Here is a 21,813-nt window from a genome sequence, read left to right on the forward strand (position 1 = left end):
TCTAGATCCTGACATATTACACTGGAAATCTGTAGTCCTTGCATCTTTAAAGACTTCCAGGTGACCAGCTTTTGGACAGGTTTCTGTCAGGTTTTTAGGTTGCAGTAGGTATGAGTCCAATATTTGTACTTGATATTTCCTTCCACACTAGGCTAAATTCCTGATGTAAATTAATTTTAAAGATTTTACACTTAACTATATAAACAAAATCTATGTGATTCTTTGGGGGGAAATCGAGAATGTTTCCTGAGATACTTGTAGCAAGCCTTGTGCTACTTTGGTTTATTGAAAAGTTTCAGCTTCATGGATTATGGAAGTTGGACAAGGTCCTATATCCCCTATTTATTGACCCAAAGCTTGACCACCACCATAAGCAGCGTTTATTAACATGGTTAGTATCCAAATTACATTAGCCTGGATTTTGACTAAGTATCAGCTAATTATTTTAGACTTCTTTTTTCCAAAGCATTGTGACCAACCAATCACAAAATGTTACTTCCAGACTTATTCAGAGTTCTAACTAAAGCTCTGATTTAGGTCTCAATAATACACTTGTTTTTGAGCTGATGATGGTTTTCCAGGGTGAGGAAACACTGTGGGAGGTTTTAATTGCATGCTAATGATATTAGCATCAACTGACAAATTACATCTGTCTCTGAGTCAGTGCAATATAAGTTTCTGTTGATGTTGTAATGTTAGACTTGAAGATTACCTTCATGTTGTTAAGATTTATAATTTTCCCTGAGACGGTTTCCAAGCTACATTGTTCTGCTACTTATTATTTAATATTAATAGAACTGTTTTAATCTTGGCAGTGTGAAGAGGCTGGAAAGAGGAATATGAGGAGGTCCAAAGCTATCTGTTTGGCGCTGCTTTGTGTTCTTTTTGCTTCTCATATTTACACACCTATACCGGGCAACATTGAAGAACGCTGGAAAGTAATAGCTTTGGATGCAGCTGTTAAAACTTGTACATTTATGGTAAGATGATAATTTTTCCTGTGGATATTGGGGTGCCTTGTTAACTTGTGACTTTTCTATTAATTACTGTTTGTACATAACCATTGTTTGTTCACTAGAATAAATGAACTACATGAAATTAAGTAAAACTCGGTGTATCAGTGCAAAACAGAACGAGATAGGATTCTTGTTTCCAAAGAGTTTATGTCTAAATGTAGACTCTATCTGTTGTGATATGCATAAAATAAATGGTATTTTTAAGAGAAAACTTGGACATTTATTTGACAACTTGACTTATATTTGAGTTTCCAGGGACAATCTAGTTCCATAGGTCAGAGCTAAGCATTGATGTTTGTACCCATTTGATGTTAATATAGAGCTCTTACTATTTCAATGGCTTTGGCTGTCCGTCCCAAGTCTACATTGCTGAATTTCAGAGATTGTTTGACTTGGAATATGCAGGGTAGATTATGAGTTCAAGCAAAAAATAGCTCCTTGGTAAGGGGAGACATGGCTATAAACTAAAATTTCTGAGTTTTTATAATGCATAAGCATTCTGTAACATATACCTCTTCTCATCTCCACTATTCTTCAGTTATTTTTAGCGGTTTAAAGAGGAGGAAAAAAAGGCTGAGAAGAGTTTGTGCAGCTAGAAATTGACAACTCCAGAATCTGAACTCAGGACTGCCTCATTTCAAAACTCAAACTCTCTCCGCAAAACCAGGTGGCTCCCGGAAAAGTTCTCTGATGGGAGTAACAATGTGAGATAACAATGTGAGGAGGCAGTGGCAGCAGTAGATGATTAGAGAAGTGAGCAACCCCTGGTCTAAGAGGGAGAGGCTGTCCCATGGAGCTTTGTACAGTGGATGACAGTTCTCTGAAACCAGAGCCACTTCCTGTCTGTGTCTGCTAAGTCCTGATACTTTGCTCTCAAACCACTCTTAGGGGCTCATTTTCACCCTACTGTCTTTTCCTAATGTTCTCACTTCATTTTACACAAACTCAAGGATATGTGGGTTGACAAGTGCCAGCTCCATGGAGAAACTGCTGTTATCTTACTTGACTCTTTCATAGGTATTTCAAACTCAGAGTGACTGATACTGATATTATCAAAAGTACATTGGCAGAACAGCCAACTTAAAAGTTCTACTTCTACTTTCGTAACTACAAATTATTCTTACCTACCTATAGTAAAATAATGCACTTGATGTATTTGATGTCATAATGGGTTGCCCTTTATTAAAAAAATATATTGAAAAAGCACATATATAGTTACTTTAAAGATTATTCTAGTAAAATCAACAGTCGTTCACTGTTATAGGGAAAACAATTTTATTGTTGTCTGTACTGAATTTGCAACTCAAAGTTGTGATACCAGTAAGAAAAATTATTTTTTAACATATAAAAGGAAAGTGAAAATTAAAATTCTTGGCAAAGTGGCTTTGAAAAACAAACACAATTACTATGTTATCACATGTCAAATTGAAAGACAGTTTAAGAAAGAAACATGCCCAATCCTGAGAAATTTCCTTAGGTTTTCAAGCAATTTTTTTTAGCTTTAAAAAGAAGATAATAATGATAAATATTTTGCAGCATTGCTCTGATAATTAGAGATCTTGTATTCTAGGCAAACACAAAATAATCTCTAAAATGGTAGCTTTTGATATTGTTCCAAAAATACTTAAGTATTTATTCAAAACCAGGAGATATCTAAGAAATGAAAAAAGGTAATTTGCCAAAAAAAATCTAATTTTTAAAAGCCAATTCACCAAATGAAAAATTAAATTAACACAATTTAACCATTTATCAAAAACATGCTTTAAGGAACATTCTATGTGAAAGCATGCATTTAGGATTAAAACACTAAAAAGCTCATGTTGGTGAGAAATGCTTAACTAACAATAAGACAAGATTGTCTGAGAACTTACATGGTCTAGGCACTCTTCTACAGTGCATTCAGAGTCCTAGCTCATCTAAACCCTACTAAAACGCAGTGAGAAATTCTATATGATTATTAATTATTATGATTTTAATTATACAGGTAAGAAAACTGAAGTACAGAGAGTAATTTGTTTAAGGTCAGACGGAGTATACAGGGGTATAAGAAACTAGTCTAGAAAAATGGTTGCAGACTTGGCTTTGAGATTTAATGGCTATCATTTCAGGTTTTTACATGTTTCCTTAACATTAAAGTGTGGGGATTCGATGTTCTCTAACCCGCTGTAATACCTTAAACTCTTTGGAATAATTATAGTAATAAAGGCTGTTTAATGTACTATTGACCATGTATTTTTTAAAAGTTTTTTATTTTGAATAAACTGTCCAGGACATGTCACCCAGGTCCTGGAGAAGCTGTTCAGAAATACCAAGGAGAGATTTTTTTCCATGATATCATTTATGGGGGACAAGGCTTGGTGTAGGGGGGAGAGGGAATTGTGAAAGGGCTATAAACAATTGGCAGGTAGAGAATGATGAAAAGGCTATGAACAGAAATCTATTTGGAAATAAAAAGCAGGGCATTTGAATCATTTAGATGACAGTTAACATTTTAGATTAAATACAATTAAAAATAACAAAGAGAAAAATATGACAGAGTGCCAAAAAGAAAGGAAGGTAGGATGTTATAAGACCTAGAGATTTTTCAGTTAATACTTTACAATTAAAAAATAATGATGATAGGCATAAAAGAAACTGTCAGTAAATTGAAGCTTTTGAGAGAGATAGTTATTAGTCTAAAGACATAATACTTGAGATTTCAACAGCAATAAATTTATGCAATAAGAGCTATATAATATTATTTGGAAACAATTTTTATAAACATTCTATTTCTGTTTATATATTTTGCTTATGTTTTTCACTTTCCCTCTGTATACGTTTGATGTAATTTAAAGATGAAAACATTTACTTTTGTTCTGCTCTTACAGGGTATGTGTTTTGAAAATCTAGGTATTATGTCACTTGAAGACTTTATTTCCATGATATTCAGGCTGGATTATACCCAACCACTTTCAGATGAATACGTCACAGTGACTGATACAGCATTCACTGACATTCCAGTGCGTTTGTACTTGCCAAAGAGAAAGTCAGAAACCCCAAGACGAGCTGTAATCTATTTTCATGGTGGAGCTTATTGTTTGGGAAGTTTCAGTAAGTTCATTATATAAGTCAATATTATAATAGGTTATATGTTTTTTTATATAAGTACAATTTGATATAAATAAACATATATACTTATGCACAGTATATATATATATATGCACATTATATATTTGATATAAATAAACATATACATATACAGTATATATATATATATATATATATATATATGGTGCATAAGTATAGCTATAAGTATTAGGTATCTATTAGAGAAATATACATACATAGATATATCTAGCAAAATATATCATGGAGATTGCAATTTCTATTTTTTGTTTTGTTTTGTTTTTTTGGTAAACATTTTCTTCTCATTTTTTTTTCGTTGAGTAAGCTTATATCGAATGTTGGACATGAACATCAATTAGTAAACTTTTTTCTTTGGGATAAGAATATATTCAAGCCGAAACCAGTTTGGCTCAGTGGTAGAGCGTCAGTCTGAGAAGTGAAAGGTCCCAGGTTTGATTACGGTCAAGGGCATGTACATTGGTTGGGGGCACATCCCCGGTAGTGGGTGTGCAAAAGGCAGCTGGTCAATGTTTCTCTCTCATCGATGTTTCTAGCTCTCTATCCTTCTCTCCTCCTCTCTGTAAAAAATCAATAAAATATATTTTAAAAATAAATTAAAAAAATAAAGAAAATACTCAAGAACAGAAACTTTGAGGTGGTGCAGATGCATTAAGCAGTAAATCAGAAGCATATACTGTTGGTGGCTACAAAAATACATTTGTGATTACTGATAGCCATAATGCTAACAGTGGAAAAGCCTAGACTAGTTGTTAGTCTTGATTATAAAAGGAAAACACAAAATTGAACTATGTAAAGATTTTGTGAAAACACAAAATTGACCTATGAAGTCTAATGTTCCTACTTATGTCTGGTAATGATTCCAAGAGGCAAATATTGCAGATTCAAAAAAAAAAAATACATGAGCAAATTCACTTTTTGGAAAACTCCATCTTAAAATGGTGCTAGTAGTTGGGGGTGGAGGATAAGCAGTGTTCTACTTAATTAGAATAATGAAGTTTAACAAATTAATAGAATTGAAGAAAAGTAAATAATTTATAAATGTAAGTGTTCACCTTCTGTCTTTCTCTAAGCCTCACTTAATTCTAAGTAATTTGAGAATCTTACAAAGATATATTGCAACATAGCAAGTGACACTTGACCAAATTTGAGTAATGAATATTAGTCAAAGAGAAAATAAGCATGGAAAATTAATGAAGCACAAAGGCTTTTATTAATATTCAAAACAATAAGATGGTTAGACTGTAATTTTGCATTTCTGGTTTCTCCTCCCTACCTTTTTGATAACTAACATTTTTTTTGGGGGGGTGGGAATCATAATCCTAACAAGTCTTCTAGCTTATTCTGAGGCACTAATATTGGAGTACCACTGTCTTAGGTTTTTCTATGAAAAAAAAATCACCTAATGTTTCTGTAACTTATTTTTTTCCAATCTTTCTCTTTTCCATGTCTCATTTTAAAACAAAATGAACAAATTAACAATCTCTATACTTACTCTGTATATTTTCAATCCTTACCTCCCAGCTTCAACTCTACACATTCTCTTTTCCAATCCTTTATTTTCTCCAAATACCCAATATGCTACTGACAACCAGTTCTGAATCTCCTACTCTGACAATATCCTGGATTCTGGATTCTCACTAAAACTACAATTAGATATTTACAACTGGACAAACCAGACATCTCAAGTTCAGTATGACTGAGCACAGTCCACTGTCTTATGTCCAAACAGTCTTATCTAAATCAATCTCTCATCCTCTTGAATGTTCTCAGTAAACAGTAATTATCACCAATTCTTTGCTGTTCCTGGAGCTGACATTAAATTTACATCTCATTCATTCCCCTTTCATATATTTTGACCTCATTGATACAATTTAGTACTTCACGATCTGAGATATTCCTTTCTGATGCCCTTGCCTTTATCCTACTGAACTTTATTTCATCTTATATATTTAGCACTCTCTAACATGAAAATCTGGTTACATGCTTTCTTTGTCTAAATTATTTAGAAACTTCCATCATTTATTGAAAGAAATCAAAATCCCTTAGCACAATGTTCAGATTTCCAGGTTCTTAACATTCTTTAACTTTTTTGTCCCTGCCAATGCAATGCTTTTTTCCATAATTTTATTTCAACCAAATACTCCATGCATGCTCATTTCTCTCTGTGACTATGCTTTCCTAGCATGTCTTTCCAATCTTACTTCTCATCCTTTTATGTTTAGGTAAACTATCAATTCAGCTGTGTGTGCACATGTGCATGTATGTACACATGCTGAGGTGGGGGGATGCTCAAGTGTGTGTGTGTGTAGGCTTCCCTGGTTCTATAAGATTTTAGCAATATTCCTGTGTGTCCTTTACAGCTTGTATAAGCTTGATGCCACCAATTCTTGCTTTGTTTCACAACTGTGTTACATGTTTGTTTTAGCATCTCCTTGTAAGTGGCATAACCTCCTAGCATCTAGCAAAGCACTTTCATACAGTAAATGTTCAACAAATGTCCTTTTTTTGGGGGGGGGAGAGAATAATTAAAGGAAATTCTGTTATAGATCTTTAGAGTGATTATCAAAGAAAATTTTCCTAGTACTTTTTTTTATGTCTTTATTCATTTCCCTAATGTTTTTAGTAAATTAGATTTCATCTATAATTCAATTTATATTAGGCATTAAGATGGTCAGAATATTCAGATTCCTTCTAAGATAAATTAAAGACCGAGTTGGCTTCATTTCAATAATTAACACCACTTTAGTTTTTATAAGGTCTATGAAATATCCAAATGTTCATATTAATATTACAGTGATATTAATATGAACACTGGTGATCAGCCCTAAACCAGCAGACATCCCTCTCACAATATGGGACTGCTGGCTACCAACCGCTCACCGGCCTGCCTTCCTGATTGCCCTTAACCACTTCTGCCTACCAACCTGGTCACCCCCTAACCACTCCCCTGCCAGCCTGATCAATGCCTAATTGCTCCCCTGAAGGCCTGGTCCCCCCAAGAGCCCTCCCCTGTTGACCTGGTTGCCCCTAACTGCCTCTTCTGCTGGCCATCTTGTAGCAGCCATCTTGTGACCGCATGGGGGTGGCCATATTGTATGAGGGTGTGATAGTCAAGTTGTATATTACCTCTTTATTATAAAGAATAAGCAAAACAGCCCATCCAGTGTGGCTCATTGGTTGAGTGTCAACCTGTGGGCCAGAAGGTCTCAGTTTGATTCCGGTCAGTGACACATACCTGGGTTGTGGGCTCAGTCCCAGTGTGGGGCATGTAGGAGGTGATGGATCAATGATTCTCTCTTGTCATTGATATTTCTGTGTCTCTCTCCATCTTCCTCTCTGTAGTCAAATTTTAATTTTTTATTAAATAATAAGTAAAAAAATAAATGGAAGATAAAAGTAAAAACATGTTTGAAATATATCATTAAGGGACTTTAAATGTGAGGACCAATGGATTATTATATATTTTAATCTTCACCTATACATTGTCTTTTTTACATTATTAATTCCATCTTTAATGAAAACATTTTTCTACATAAATGACTAGTCAGGTTTTTTTTTCTAATTTTAAGGTTATTATATACCCAGTATTTAATTTGAAGTTTTGCTAATATACAGCAGACAACTTAGAAAAGCCTAGAATTTGATAACAACTCAAGAATTCTCTGAATTTCTAGAGTCTTGTGGTAAACAAAGTATTAGTAGATGTCACAGACTTGCCAAAGTTCGGTGACGAAGGCACTGACCCAGTAAATTGGATTTGCGGGTACATAGAGATAGGTGTGTGTATGTGTGTGTTGGAGGAGAGGTGATGACTTGTATGCCAAGTATGCCACAATGCACATGTACATCAAACCTACACCGACTTGTCAGAGACTCTCTCAAAAATCTAGCTGCTTTTTTAAACTTTGTCTTACATGCCAAAGTTATGGACCAATTCACAATGTGGTATATTGGGAGAAAATGAAGTTTTTAAAGAACCATGTTATGGAGTGTTGTAGTATTAGACAGTCAACTCACCTACTGCTTTTTTATTTCACTTAGTTCTAAGCCAATTGAAAGATTGTACACAAAGTTCAGGTAAATAAAATCAAAACAGAACCAGTTTCTGGTGAAGGTTGAAGAATGTGTATCCAGGTGTCGTTGAGTCAGAGACTCATCTGTAGTGGCTAGTTGCCTAGAGAAGCAGAGCACAAGAACACAAAGGGTTTTTGGGAGTATTACTGTGTTTAGACAACAAATGACCAGCAAAAATTGGAATGGACTGAGCCTAGTTTCAATTGCCCAGAGCACCAATGAGCCATGTAATTTTTTACCCCTGATGACAGCAATTGAAGAAACACTCCCATAGACTGTGTCATGCTGATTCAGGTGACTCTGCATATAAAAAGTGGTAGGGAACATAGTTCCTTGTAATACTCAAATCACATTTCTGTTCAAGTTCATAGATATAATTTTCTGTTGCTGTTTTATTATTATTATTATAAGGAGAACTTTGACATTTATTTCTTCATTTCAGAGCAGAAGGCTTTTGACATCCTCAACAGATGGACTGCAAACAAACTTGATGCTGTTGTTGTAGGAGTGGAGTAAGAGAATACTTTTCTTAGGCTACTATGATTTTTGCTTTCACAAAGTAGAGGTTTTGTTTTCTAATCAAATCAGCTATGCCTTAAAAATAATATTTAAGAATTTATATATTTTATTTGTAACCATTACAACATAGAGAAGACTTCAAATATGTTAGTATCTCATTTTTCTTCTGTGATATGGGAATTTCTGTGTATTTTTAAAAACATTATTGCTCTAGATTCTTAAACTCAGATTGTAAAGGCCCTATTTATGCCCCAAGAAATTTGGCTAGAGAGAAAGAAATAAACAATTACACATTGGGAATGTTCAGTGTATCTGAGTTTATATGTTTTACTTCAGGACAAGTCTTTGAAGTATTATGGAAAGTAAAGGTTGAAATCAGCTGATAATTTTAAACCACTCTCCAGAAAAGTAATCTTACATTCTGGATTTTGCAAGAATATACAATCATATCTTAGGTCAGTTCAATATTTTCTTACACTGGGATAGTCTGGAATTCTAAAGCCAACATCCTCAGAGAAATTTTTTTCTGATGATTCTTTCTCAGTAAAAAAAATATAGAAAGTTCTAATCCAATAGTTCTTTCAAGATATTGTGACATAGTTTTTGTTTGTTTGTTTGCTTGCTTTAAGTTATGGAAATTTAGAGGAAAAACTAAAGTAAAATTTCCTTAACTAAAACATGATTGCCATTGTTATTGTCAATGGTGCTTTTTCAATAATTGTAAAAAATATTTTTGATCACCAGATACACTGAGAATATGATGTAAACTATATAACATCTTCAATCCAAAATATACTTGGACTAAAAGTTATGGTTATAGTATCGGGAATTCATAACATTCCCCTTACTTCTCACATGCAATGCCATCCATGGACCTTAAATATGATGTGAAAAGCTTTATATCTATTTTTAGTTTTTCACATCATAATGACTTAGCAGAAAACTCGGGTTTGATTTTTGGAAGATAAAACAATAAAACCTGTTTAATTACATCTATTTGATACTTTGAAGCTACCTAGATAGATACAACCATAATGGTACTTATTAAAACTGTTTAAATACATTTCCCCCCAAAGCTATAGGCTAGCTCCCCAACACCGTTTTCCTGCTCAGTTTGAAGACAGCATCGCTGCAGTCAAGTTCTTTCTTCAGGATAAAATTCTTACGAAATATGGAGTGGATCACACCCGAATCTGTATTTCCGGAGACAGTTCTGGGGGCAATTTAGCAGCAGCAGTGACTCAAGAGGTACATTATATTAGTCTTTATGCTGGGAAATAGAGGTCAAAAGTTATTTCCTCCCTCTTACAGATAGCTAGTTCTTCCAGAACCATTTCTTGAAAAGATCATCCTTTCTTCTTGGATTATAATGATGCTTGCATGTAAAAATCAATTGACTATAATAATATGACAATCTATTTCTGAATTCTCTCTTCTGTTCCACTGATCTATATGTCTATCCTTATGCCAATACTATGTTGACTTCAGCTTTATTTTTTGTTTTCGTTTTTTTCTAAATTATTTCTAATATTCCATGTCTTTTCTCTCAAAATACTAGGATATCTTATCAATTTTTAAATAAAGACTAATTGAATTTTGATTGGTACTGCATTGAATCTATAAATTTGGAGAGGATTATCATTTTAATAATGATGTTATTAAATGCTTTTTCAATACTTTTTTAAAATGTTTAAAAATTAATGCACATGGTATATCTCCTATTTTATTTAGTTTCTCTTCAATTTCTACAGCAATATAAAGTATGAGACATACCATGTGCATCAATTGAAAATATTTTCCCATAGTTATTCTTGAGTTACTTTGGAAAGTTTTATTTAAAATAATATTTCCAAATGTTTACTGATAGTACATAAAATGCATTTGATTTTTAAAGTAAACTTATAATTATATTCTTAAAAATTTTACTTATACATTATAGTAGGGTGTTTTTTGTTTTTTTTACATCTTCTATGATTTCTGTACAATCATATATTCTGCAACTAAAGGGAGTTTTAATTCTTCCTTTGTAATTTTTATGCTTTTATTTTATTTTCTTAATCAGTGCACTGGCTGTACAGTGCAATATTAATTTCCTTCCTTTAAAACTTAGGAGAAAATCATGCAATATTTCACCAATAAATATGATGTTAACTGAAGGTTTTCCATAGTTTGCTTTTGTCAGATTGAGGAATTCCTTCTATTCCTTTTTACTGATAGTTTTTTTTCATAAGTGGGTATGGAATTTGCTGACTGCTTTGAATGCATCTATTTCAGATGAACATATGATTCCTCACCTTTAATTTTTTTCAATGTGGTAAGTTAAGTCAATTGACTTTCAGACATTACATTATGCTTGCACTCAGGCATGAGCCTCCTTTGGTCATGATAAATAAAAATTTTATATATGGCTAGTTTCCATTTGCTAAAATTAAAGATGTAGAGCTTTGGGAGGGATTGCTTTCTATTTTTAAAAAATGTCTTTGTCAGATATTGACCTAAGGTTTATACTGGCTTCAATTAAAACATTTGGGAAGCATTCCGATACCTTTTTTCTTAATTTCTTTTCTCTTAAATATTAAAATAAATTATTCATGCTTGGAGCACTTAAAAGATTGAAAATACAAACAGAGAGACATATACATTTATATTTTATGTATATACTATACACATGTGAAGATATATACACACATATGCATACATACTTATTATGCCTTATGTATGTACTGATCTGCAACACCATATACACATATAAAGCCCTATTGTGGAGCCATTACATCTGCAATAGCAAAATTTAACCTTTGGCTCTGCACCTTGGGCCTCCTTATAACCCAAGATGCTCCACTTCAATGCCTTTTGTGGTTAGAGTACTACATAATTTTTTTTAGGGGGAAAAAGGAAGTTTGCAAACCATTAGATGTGTTGATTGCTGAGGTCTCTTTCACCCTGAACTAACCTGATGTGTATTTGAAATAATACTAATATGTCACTTATTTGAAGGATCTTGCTGGCCAAGGGTGAGAACTTAATTAAGGAAAGAAATTTGAAAATAGTTTCAGATTATTATGCTAGCTGCCATACCAAGTCATATAGCAAGCTGATCTTGATTCTTATCTAAAACTGGTTTTGTGGATGTAGAGATTCTGAAAAGCCTCCAACAATTACCCCACGATGATTGACCATGCAACACCTTGCCACACCTATAATTTCTACATGTACAATGTAATTATGGGCTGGCTTTGAAAGTAAAGAAAGCTTTTGAAATGATGAGTAAGTGTAGCCATAGATATTCATGAAGAAATGAAGACCCACTTGGCAATCTTCAATATTAATATAGCCACCCAAAATAAATGCAATTCACAAATAAAATTTGTAGGGCAGTACAAATTGTTTTCTTTTTCTTTTCTTTTTCTTTTTGTCTGTATTTGCCATAACTTTTTAAAGCAGAATATAATGAGCACTGCACTTCTATTCACAAAACTTGCTCTCAGTTACTGTCAAAGGGCTTTACAACATGCCTAGGTAGCTTATATTATTTCTGCTATGCTACACAAACCTTTTCTTTGGAGACAAACCCAATGGACAGTTACTACCATCGTGTTGGTCAGTTTAACATACTAACTTCTAGAGGCCATACATGCATTTGGTAACTACAGGGGTGTCAGGCTCAAAAAGTAGATCTTCAGGGATGAAGGTTGTTTCAACCACGAATCTCAGAACACTTTAGCAACAAAGATTTGGTCTACTTAGGAATATGCTTGAGAGATAAATACTTCAGACCACAAAGTTAATGTACATTAGGCTACACGTATCTTACAACAAAGATAACCCCATTCTGTTAAAACAGGCCAACATGGAACTAGGAAAGAAAAAGGAGTCCGGCTTCAGTGCCTGAATATCACAGTCTCATACACATAGAGAGGGAAAGGAACCCAGTCTTCCCTTTAACTAGTTGCCATGCCATACATATTTTTAAAATGTTAACAAAAATAAAGGAAAAGTCCATGAAAATACATTATCCAAGGGAATGAAGGGAAAGAACTGAACATGTGTGCAGGTTTCTCCAGGTGAGCTTAGTCTACTTCCTCCAAGCCTTGTCAGCAGTGAGGTCATCTTGAAGTAAAAGAAATTTGATATTATTCTATTCTTTGAATTATACAAAAAAAAAAGAGTAGATATTTAAAATTTTGGTCTATCTGTTCAAAGAGATTGTTACAACTGAGAATGCTGCATTAAAAACTCAGTGAGCCAAAACCGGTTTGGGCTCAGTGGAGAGAACATCGGCTTGCAGGCTGAAAGGTCCCAGGTTCGATTACGGTCAAAGGCATGCACATTGGTTGTGGACACATCCCCCATTGCCCCACCTCCATCCCCCATCAACCCCCATGGTGTCTGTGTCCATTGGTTATGCTTATATGCATGCAAACAAGTTCTTTGGTTGATCTTCCACCCTTACCAGAACCCTCCGCTTCCTTCCCTCTGAGATTTGAACATCTGATTGATGCTTCTCTGTCTCTGGATCTGTTTTTGTTAATCAGTTTATGTATTTAATTATATTCCACAAATGAGTGAGATCATGTGATATTTATCTTTCTCTGAGTGGCTTATTTCGCTTATGACAATGCTCTCCAGGACAATCCATGCTGTTGCAAATGGTAGGAGTTCCTTCTTTTTTACAGCAGCATAATAGTCCATTGTGTAGATGTACCACAGGTTTTTAACCCATTCATCTGCTGATGGGCATTTAGGCTGTTTCCAAATATTAACTATTGTAAATTGGGCTGCTATGAACATAGCAGTGCAAATATCCTTTCTGATTGGTGTTTCTAGTTTCTTGGGATACATGCCTAGAAGTGGGATCACTGGGTCAAATGGGAGTTCCATTTTTAGTTTTTGAGGAAACTCCATACTGTTCTCCAAAGTGGCTGCACCAGTCTGCATTCACACCAGCAGTGCATGAGTGTTCCCTGTTCTCCACATCTTCGCCAGCACTTATCATTTGTTGATTTGTTGATAATAACTATTTTGACAGGTGTGAGATGGTACCTCACTGTCATTTTGATTTGCATCTCTTGGATGATTAGTGACTTTGAGCATGTTTTCATATATCTCTTGGCCTTCCTTATGACCTCTTTCAAAAAAGTATCTATTTAGTCCATTGCCTATTTTTTTTGAGTTGGTTATCTTCCTTTTGTTGTTTTTATATAACTTTTTTTATTTTAAATTCTTGCCAAGCTATTGATAATGGCACTCTCTGTGTTCTAAGTTCTCTTCTATTCAGTTTAAAAAAAAACAAAAAAAACACAACATAATTTATTAATCTTTAGAGAGAAAGGGAGAAGAGAGAAACATTAATGTGAGAATATAACTTTGACTAGCTGCTTCCTACATTCCCCCCATCAGGGATGAACTCTACAACCCAGGCATGTTCCTTAACCCCTCAGCGCGTGAGATGAAGTACAACCAACTGAGTCACACTGGCCAGTGCCCTTTCATTTAGTTTTATGTGAGACAAAACTCCTTTTTACACTCCCTGGTATTTCCCAGGGTTCAACTCTTTGGTCATTCTTTCTTCTCTCCCATTCTCTCTCTATGCTCTATGGCTCAGCTCTGATTTATCTGCTGAAGACTCTCTAATCCACATATTCCACTGTTACCACTGTCCTGAGTTTAAAACTCATACACCAGAGTAGATGTTTCCACCCAGATGTTTCAGAAACTCCAGAAACTCCTCCAGACCAAGCTCTTCTGTTACCTCTATATTGCCCGTAGCAGATTATACACAGAGTATAGTGCTTATCCTTCTATTTGTTGCATGTGAAATTCCCCAACTAGAATCTTAAATGTTTGGAAATCTAGAAGTGTATGTGTGTGTGTGTGTGTGTGTGTGTGTGTGTGTGTGTGTGTGTGTTCTACTTTCTATATTTCCAAACCCTGACATCATACCTGTATACCTCCTATCTTTTTTTCTCCACCTCTCAGGATTGCTGGGGTTTGACCTCCACTTCTCTTCAACTTGTTTTACCTGAACTGATTAGTTACTTTCTTTAACCTATTCCCTTTCCAACATAGCACGATTTCACAAGTTATCTTCAATGTGTATTTGCGGGGGGAAATGTACACCATTGGAAAGAGCAACAATTATTTATCTTTGGAATTAGGTTGGTTTGGTAATTTGCCTGAGAAGAGTGTGGGTGGATTTATTTTGTCCCCTCTCTGTTTCTTTCTTTGGTCCTTGGTGGGGAAAACAAAGAAGTCCATAAATGTTACATCAGAGTAAAATATAGTAAATGATGAATTTAGAGAGATTGTCAAGGTCAGATCATTAAAGGGCTTTGTGATTTTTTTTTTTTTTTACTTAACTCATACCATTGTGATTGAAGAAGATATTTTTTATGATTTCAGTCTTCTTAAATTTATTGAGACTTATTATGTGTCTTGACATATGCCCTGTCCTGGAATACATTCCATGTGCCCTTGAAAAAAAAATGTGTATTCCTCTTCTTTGAGGTAAAATGTTCTAAAAATATTTATTAAGTTCATATGCTCTAATTTGTTGTTTAAGGAATGGTTTGCTTGTTGATTTTGTCTGAATTATCTATTCATTGATTTCAATGAGGTATTTAAGGCCCTATTATTACCATGTTACTCTGTATCTCTTGCTTTATGTCCATCTATATTTGCTTTCTACATTTAGTTTTCATACTAGCTTCATAATTTGTTGATTCATTGTTTTTGCAAAATGTTTGCCTTTTGTCAGTCAAATATTTTTCTTTTTATATTTTTGTATTTATATCTTTGATCTTTTCTTTTCCACTTAAAGAAATTCCTTTATCATTTCTTACAGTACTGGGTTAGTGTTGATGAACTTCTTTAGCTTTCCTTTGTCTGGAAAACTCCTTCTCTCTCCTTCAGTTCTAATGATAGCCTTGCTGGGAAGAGTAATCTTGATTGTAAGTCTTTCCTCTTCCAATTTTAGCATATTTGCTGCCAAAGTGAACACTATGTCTTTGCTTTTCAACACTTTCAATATTTCATGCTAATCCCTTCTCTTCTACAACATTTCTATTGAGAAATCAGCTGGGATCTCCATCTTACATAACCACTTTCCTCTTGCTGCATTTAAAATTCTCTTTTGTCTTTAACCTTTGATATTCTAATTATAATATGTCCTGCTGTGGACTTCTTTGTGTTTATTTTATCTGGAACTCTCTGCACTTCTTGGACTTGTATGCCTATTTCCTTTGCTAGGTTAGGAAAATTTTCAGTCATTATTTCTTCAAGTAGTATTTTTTTAAAAAATATATTTTATTGATTCTTTTAGAGAGGAAGGGAGAGAGATAGAGAGTTAGAAACGTCGATGAGAGAGAGTCATTGATCAGCTGCCTCTTGCACACCCCCTACTGGGGATATGCCCATAACCAACATATATGTCCTTGACCAGAATCGAACCCAGGACCCTTCAGTCTGCAGGCCAACGCTCTATCCACTGAGCCAAACTGGTATTGGCTCAAGGAGTATTATTTTTTTTAACCCTTTGTTCTCTATCCTCTCCTGGGATCTTTTTGATGCAATTATTGGTATACTTGATATTCTTGATAGTGGTCCCTTAAACTAACCTCCTTTTTTATTCTTTGTTGTTGTTCCAGTTGGGAGTTTTTCACTACCTTGTCTTCCATATTATTGATTCAATTTTCCATTTCATCTAATTGCTGTTGATTCCCTCTGATGTCTTATTGATTTCAGTTATTTTATAACTAGAGGCACAACACATGAAATCTGTGCAAGAGAAGGCCTTCCTTCCCCCACCTGCCAGCATCAGCTTCTCTCTAGCATCAGGGATCTGGGCTTCCCTCTGGCCACTAGAAGGCACCTGGGACCCTGGTTTCCCTCACAGTTATAGCTTCATCCAGAAGGTAGTCTACAAGGACATCCAGTCTAATTAGCATATTACACCAGCCACTGCTTGTTCATGGTTTGGGGGTGCTTGGTAGGAGCCACAAAGTGATTGATTGTTTGCCACTAGTGCTGGACTTGGATGTGCTTGGGAGAGGCTACGCTGCAAACTGAGACCAGCTGCCACTTGTTCTGGATTTGAGACCTTTGGTGGGTGCTATGATGCAAACTGAGGCTAGTCGTCATTAGTGCTGGGATTGTGGCAACTATGCTGCAGGCTAAGACTGGTTGCCACTTAAGTCCAGTTTGAGGCCACCCAATGGCAGTGACAGTGCAAATTGAGACTCGTTATCACGTATGTTCACCTTGAGGCCACTTGGCAGGAGCTACAATTTAAGCCAAGGCCTGTTGTTGTTTGTGTGGGGTTTTTGGACCTTTAAGAGAGTCTGTAGCATGAGCCAAGAGCAACCACTTGCATGGACTTTGTGACCTTTTGAAAAAGTCTGCAGCACAAGCCTAAGGGTTCCATGACTCATGTGGAGTTTGCAGTCCTTTGAGTGTGTCTGCAACATGAGCCAAGGCAGGCCACTCCTATGGAGGCACTTCTGGAAGAAGCTCAAACCAGACTAGGGAATTGAGTTGGATGGGGTCTGAGGGAGTCACCAGAGTGGGGTGAACTATGTTTGCTATGATAATGGAGAGCATGAATTTGGTACCTTCCTGCCCTGGGCCAGCTTCTGGGAGGAGAGCTCAGCAAAGGAACAATGGTGCCAGCCAGTGATTCTGTCCCTGGTGAGAATGGCAGCCCTCATCCAGAAGTTAGTCAACTTAGTTTTTCCCCAGATGTTCCTGGCACTTTTTGACTTGCTGCCTCTGTGCTGGAATTTAGATTGAATGAGTTTCTGTTCTGCCCCTTGAAGAGCAGCATATCCTGGTCCCCCACAGGCATTTATCTGTCTGGGATGCAGACCCCACTGGTTTTCAGAGACAGATGTCATGGGGACTCCTCTTCCCAGCACTGAACTTAGGAGCCCAGATTGGAGTTGGGCCTGATACATCTCTCCTGTTTTCTTACTCAATAATTTCAGGCATGGAACCTGCCCTGTCTGCATCTCCACCTCTCTTACCTGTCTCAGTTATGACTTTTTCTTCTGTATCATTAGTTATAGGAATCCTGTTCAGCTAGTCTTCAGGTGGTTCTCAGTGGTGGTTGTTCCATAGTGTAGCTGTAATTTTTGATGTGATCTTGGCAGGAGGCAATCTCACAGTTTACCTACTCTGTCATCTTGACTGGAAGTTGGGTGTGTGTTTTTTGTTTGTTTGTTTGTTTGTTTTTTGTTTTTAGACTATAATTTTGACAAGGCTATATATGCCCTCAATTTCCTCAAGTATATAGTATTTAGTTTTTCCCCATTGGTGGTTTTTGACAAAAACAGTATTCTATCATTCTCTCTCTTGTCTTTCCCCCATTGCCTATTCTATAGAACTCATTTTGTGCACTAATTCCATTGTTGATAAGGCACCAAATTTGCTAGAGCAAATCTAGCTCTAGATTGTGCTATTATTATGGTTATGAAGCCAAGTTGCTGATATTTCTATCATTACCTCAGATTGAGGAGATCACTGTGGTTGCTGCTCTCGTTCTTTCAAATTACTCTTTGATATAGCACCTTAGGGCCAAAATTTTGCAATATGTTTTATAAAACATAATGATTCCATATATGTATATATTATAGAGTGATCACCACAATAAATCTATCACCTCACGTAGTTACATAATTCTTCATGTGATGAGAAATTATAAGATCTACTATCTTAGCAACTTCAAATATACAATATAGCATTATTAAGTACTAGAGGCCCAATGCATGAAATTCCTGCAAGAGTAGGCCTTCCTTTCTCCAACTGCTGGCACTCGCTTCTCTCTGGCACCCAGGACCCAAGCTTCCCTCTGGCTGCTGGCAGACACCTGGGACCTGGGCTTCCTTCACAGCCTGGCTTGGTCAGGAAGGTTGCCTGTAAGGATATCCAGAAGGACATCCAGTCTAATTAGCATATTATGCTTTTATTATAATATTATAGTCACCATACTGTATATTATATTCCCTAGAACTTATGTAATTTATAGCTGGTAGTTTGTATCTCTTTCTTTTTCTCTTTCTCTCTCTCTCTCACACACACAAAGAAAAAGTTTTAAAAACTTTACTGTTAAAATAAGCTTGACATTTTTTCATGTCACTCACATTATAAATATTATGAAAATAATTATAACATCACATCCATTTATGTAGATTTGTTCATAGCTCAGGATTGCTTAAACCAATAACATTAAATGTCCTCTTCTTGGTGTTTTGGGAGTCTTTGCCTTACAAGGTATTTTTTTTTCCCCCCAGGTGCAGAATGATCTTGAAATAAAACATAAAATCAAAGTACAAGCTTTACTTTACCCTCACTTACAGGTAATTGATTCTAATACGCCATCTCACAGAGAAAATGAGCATGGTGTGGTTCTGACAAGGGACCTAGCCATAAAGTTCCTGAGCTTATACATCACCGAGGATAAAACATTTCCCCAGGCACTAAAAAGAAACCAACATATGCCGCTGGAATCAAGACATTTGTTCAAGTTTGTTAACTGGAGTACTCTCTTACCCAAGAAGCTTAGAAAGGACTATGTTTATACTGAACCAATTCTTGGAAAAACTAGTTATTCATTGCCATCTCTTATGGACATCAGAATGTCACCCTTGTTGGCCAATGATTCCCAGTTACAGAATTTGCCATCAACCTATGTTATTACCTGTCAATATGATATCCTGAGAGATGATGGATTTATGTATGTTTCAAGACTTCAAAATGCTGGAGTTCAAGTTGCTCATGAACATATTGAGGATGGAATCCATGGAGCTCTATCATATATGACATCACCCCTGTATTTACATCTAGGTCTTAGGATAAGAGACATGTACATTAGTTGGCTGGATAAGAATTTATAAGTGTATATCAAATATATACCTGGCATCACTTAGTTGATTGTATTTTGTGATTTTTGTAGTTGTAGTACAAAGAACAATGCCATTTGTATTGTCTAAATCTAGACTTGAATCAGTTATAATGATTACTGCATATCCTTAAATTAGTAATATTTTTGACTCACAAAACCTGCATGTGATCCACTTTTTTCTCATTACTTATGGTTATTAGGATTATGTTGATCCTGATAGAGATCAGTGCTTATTAAAGTTTAGAAATAAGAATAATACTGACAAGTAAGAAAAGACAATATACAGATAGGTACAGAAATTGTATAAGTGGGAAGAGGAAAAAAAATGAAGACAACATCATAAGGAAATTGTATTAATTTATTGTGGCTGTTATAACAAAGTATTACAAAGTGTGTAGGTTAAAATAACAGAAATGTATTCTCTTGAATTCCTGGGCCTGAAGTCCAATATTAGTATCACTGGGCCAAAACTAAGGTACTGGTGAGAGACATGTCCAGATGTCTGAGCTCCTGCCTCTTTCACCTGGTGGCCAGCAGTACTCCTTGCTATAGCCAAATCACCTTAATCTCAGAGGCTGGCATCTACAAATCTCACTGCTGCATCTTCACAAAGTCTTCTCCCATGCCTCCTCTGAGAAGGATACATATGTTTGTATTCAGATTCTATCCAAATAATCTAGAACAATCTTCCCATTTTAAGATTCTTTTAAAAATTTTATCTTTATTATTGAGAATATTACAGATGTCCCTTTTGTTTATTTTTTCCCCATTGGCCCCCTCCACCCTGCACCTGCCCCTCCCAGACCTTCATCACATTATTGTCTGTGTCCATGGGCTATAAATATATGCATATAAATTCCCGGTTGATCTCTTCCCACCTATCTCCCCTCTCCTGCTTCCCTCTGAAATCCATGAGTCTGTTCCATCCATCTATGTCTCTCAGTCTAGTTTGTTCCTCAGTTTATTTTGTTCATAGATTCCACAAATGAGTGAGATCATGTGATACTTATGTTTTTCTGACTGGCTTATTTCACTTAGCATAACACTCTCCAGGTCCAATCATGTTGTTGCGAATGGTAAGTTTCTTTTTCTTTCTTATTTACAATCCTTTACTATTCAATTGTGAAAATGTAACAGCTTTTTTTATCCACTCATCTGCTGATGGACACTTGGGCCATTTCCAATTTACATTTGCAGATATTCCCTTTCTATCCCTATATAAGGTAACATACACAGAGATTAGGATTTAGATATTTTGGGAAGGCCTTTTTTAAATTTTCAGTGTTGTTGTTTTTTAAAAAGCAACAGAGCTACACTATAATTCAATCAAATCTAAATATGCACTTGACAATGTAGTTCATCTGAATATGTAGTGAAAAACTTTCCTACAAACATCCTAAATATATTATCTAGAAATACTCAAAAAATAAATCACTTCTGCAATCCTTTGGTTGAGTATAATCATATGTTAAAACTGAAGACTTATTGCTGTGAAAATGTGTAGTAAAGTAGTATGAATCTTGGGTATTAAGCATAATCAGTTGAATCAAGTGAAGTTAAAAATAAAAATGTGGCAAGAAATGTGTGTGTGTGTGTGTGTGTGTGTGTGTGTGTGTACCTGTAATGGGTGGAGGGGGTGAAAATCTACAAGCCAGTTGTCTATACACTAAATGGCAAGATTATTATGATCTTTGAATGCATAATAATCTGGCCACTCAGTGTCTAGCCTATATAACAAAAGGTTAATATGCAAATTGTTCCCTCTACCAGGAGTTCGACCAGCAGGCAGGCCAGCCAGCCACCTATGTCTCCTCCCCTTTTACAGATTGGCCAGAACCCACCCATGCATGCATTCATGCATTGGGCCTCTAAAATATATAGAATTTATATCCAGTGATAGAATAATCTGGCCACTCTAAAAATATATAGAATATGCATCAAGAAATCATAATAATCTGGCCACTCAGTGTATAATTTGTTCAGTTAAGACTAGACATTACATCATACCTTTTTCAGAAGGCAATTAAAAATGACAATTTCAACAGTCCATACTAGTAAAACACTGTACTACTGTAACCAGACAACCAAGGTGTCTGAGCTGCCTGTTACTACTTGAGCCAATTAAGCTGAGACAGGGTTAAATCATATATGAGTGTTTATTCCAATAATGCAGGCAGTATG

At 35.4% G+C, this 21,813-nt stretch overlaps 1 protein-coding gene across 1 annotated transcript; it reads left to right on the top strand.

Moving 5' to 3' along the window:
* The first annotated feature begins 712 nt into the window (after window positions 1–712).
* AADACL2 (arylacetamide deacetylase like 2) lies at window positions 713–20,436 on the top strand. The gene is made up of 5 exons (XM_045583601.1): window positions 713–980; window positions 3,884–4,106; window positions 8,659–8,728; window positions 9,812–9,983; window positions 19,022–20,436. The coding sequence occupies exons 1-5, from the start codon at window positions 840–842 to the stop codon at window positions 19,622–19,624; spliced, it is 1,209 nt and encodes a 402-aa protein (XP_045439557.1). The 5' UTR covers window positions 713–839; the 3' UTR covers window positions 19,625–20,436.
* The last annotated feature ends 1,377 nt before the right edge of the window (window positions 20,437–21,813 follow it).

This window comes from Pipistrellus kuhlii, unplaced genomic scaffold (assembly GCF_014108245.1).
Source record: "Pipistrellus kuhlii isolate mPipKuh1 unplaced genomic scaffold, mPipKuh1.p scaffold_m20_p_2, whole genome shotgun sequence".
Classification (NCBI taxonomy): Eukaryota; Metazoa; Chordata; class Mammalia; order Chiroptera; family Vespertilionidae; genus Pipistrellus; species Pipistrellus kuhlii.

Excerpts from the sequence above, each read along its gene's own strand:
- AADACL2 (XM_045583601.1), top strand. The coding sequence starts at position 840 with ATGAGGAGGTCCAAAGCTATCTGTTTGGCGCTGCTTTGTGTTCTTTTT. Across the intron at positions 981-3,883 it reads TTAAAACTTGTACATTTATG|GGTATGTGTTTTGAAAATCT; the intron begins GTAAGATGATAA and ends CTGCTCTTACAG. Across the intron at positions 9,984-19,021 it reads CAGCAGCAGTGACTCAAGAG|GTGCAGAATGATCTTGAAAT; the intron begins GTACATTATATT and ends TTTTCCCCCCAG.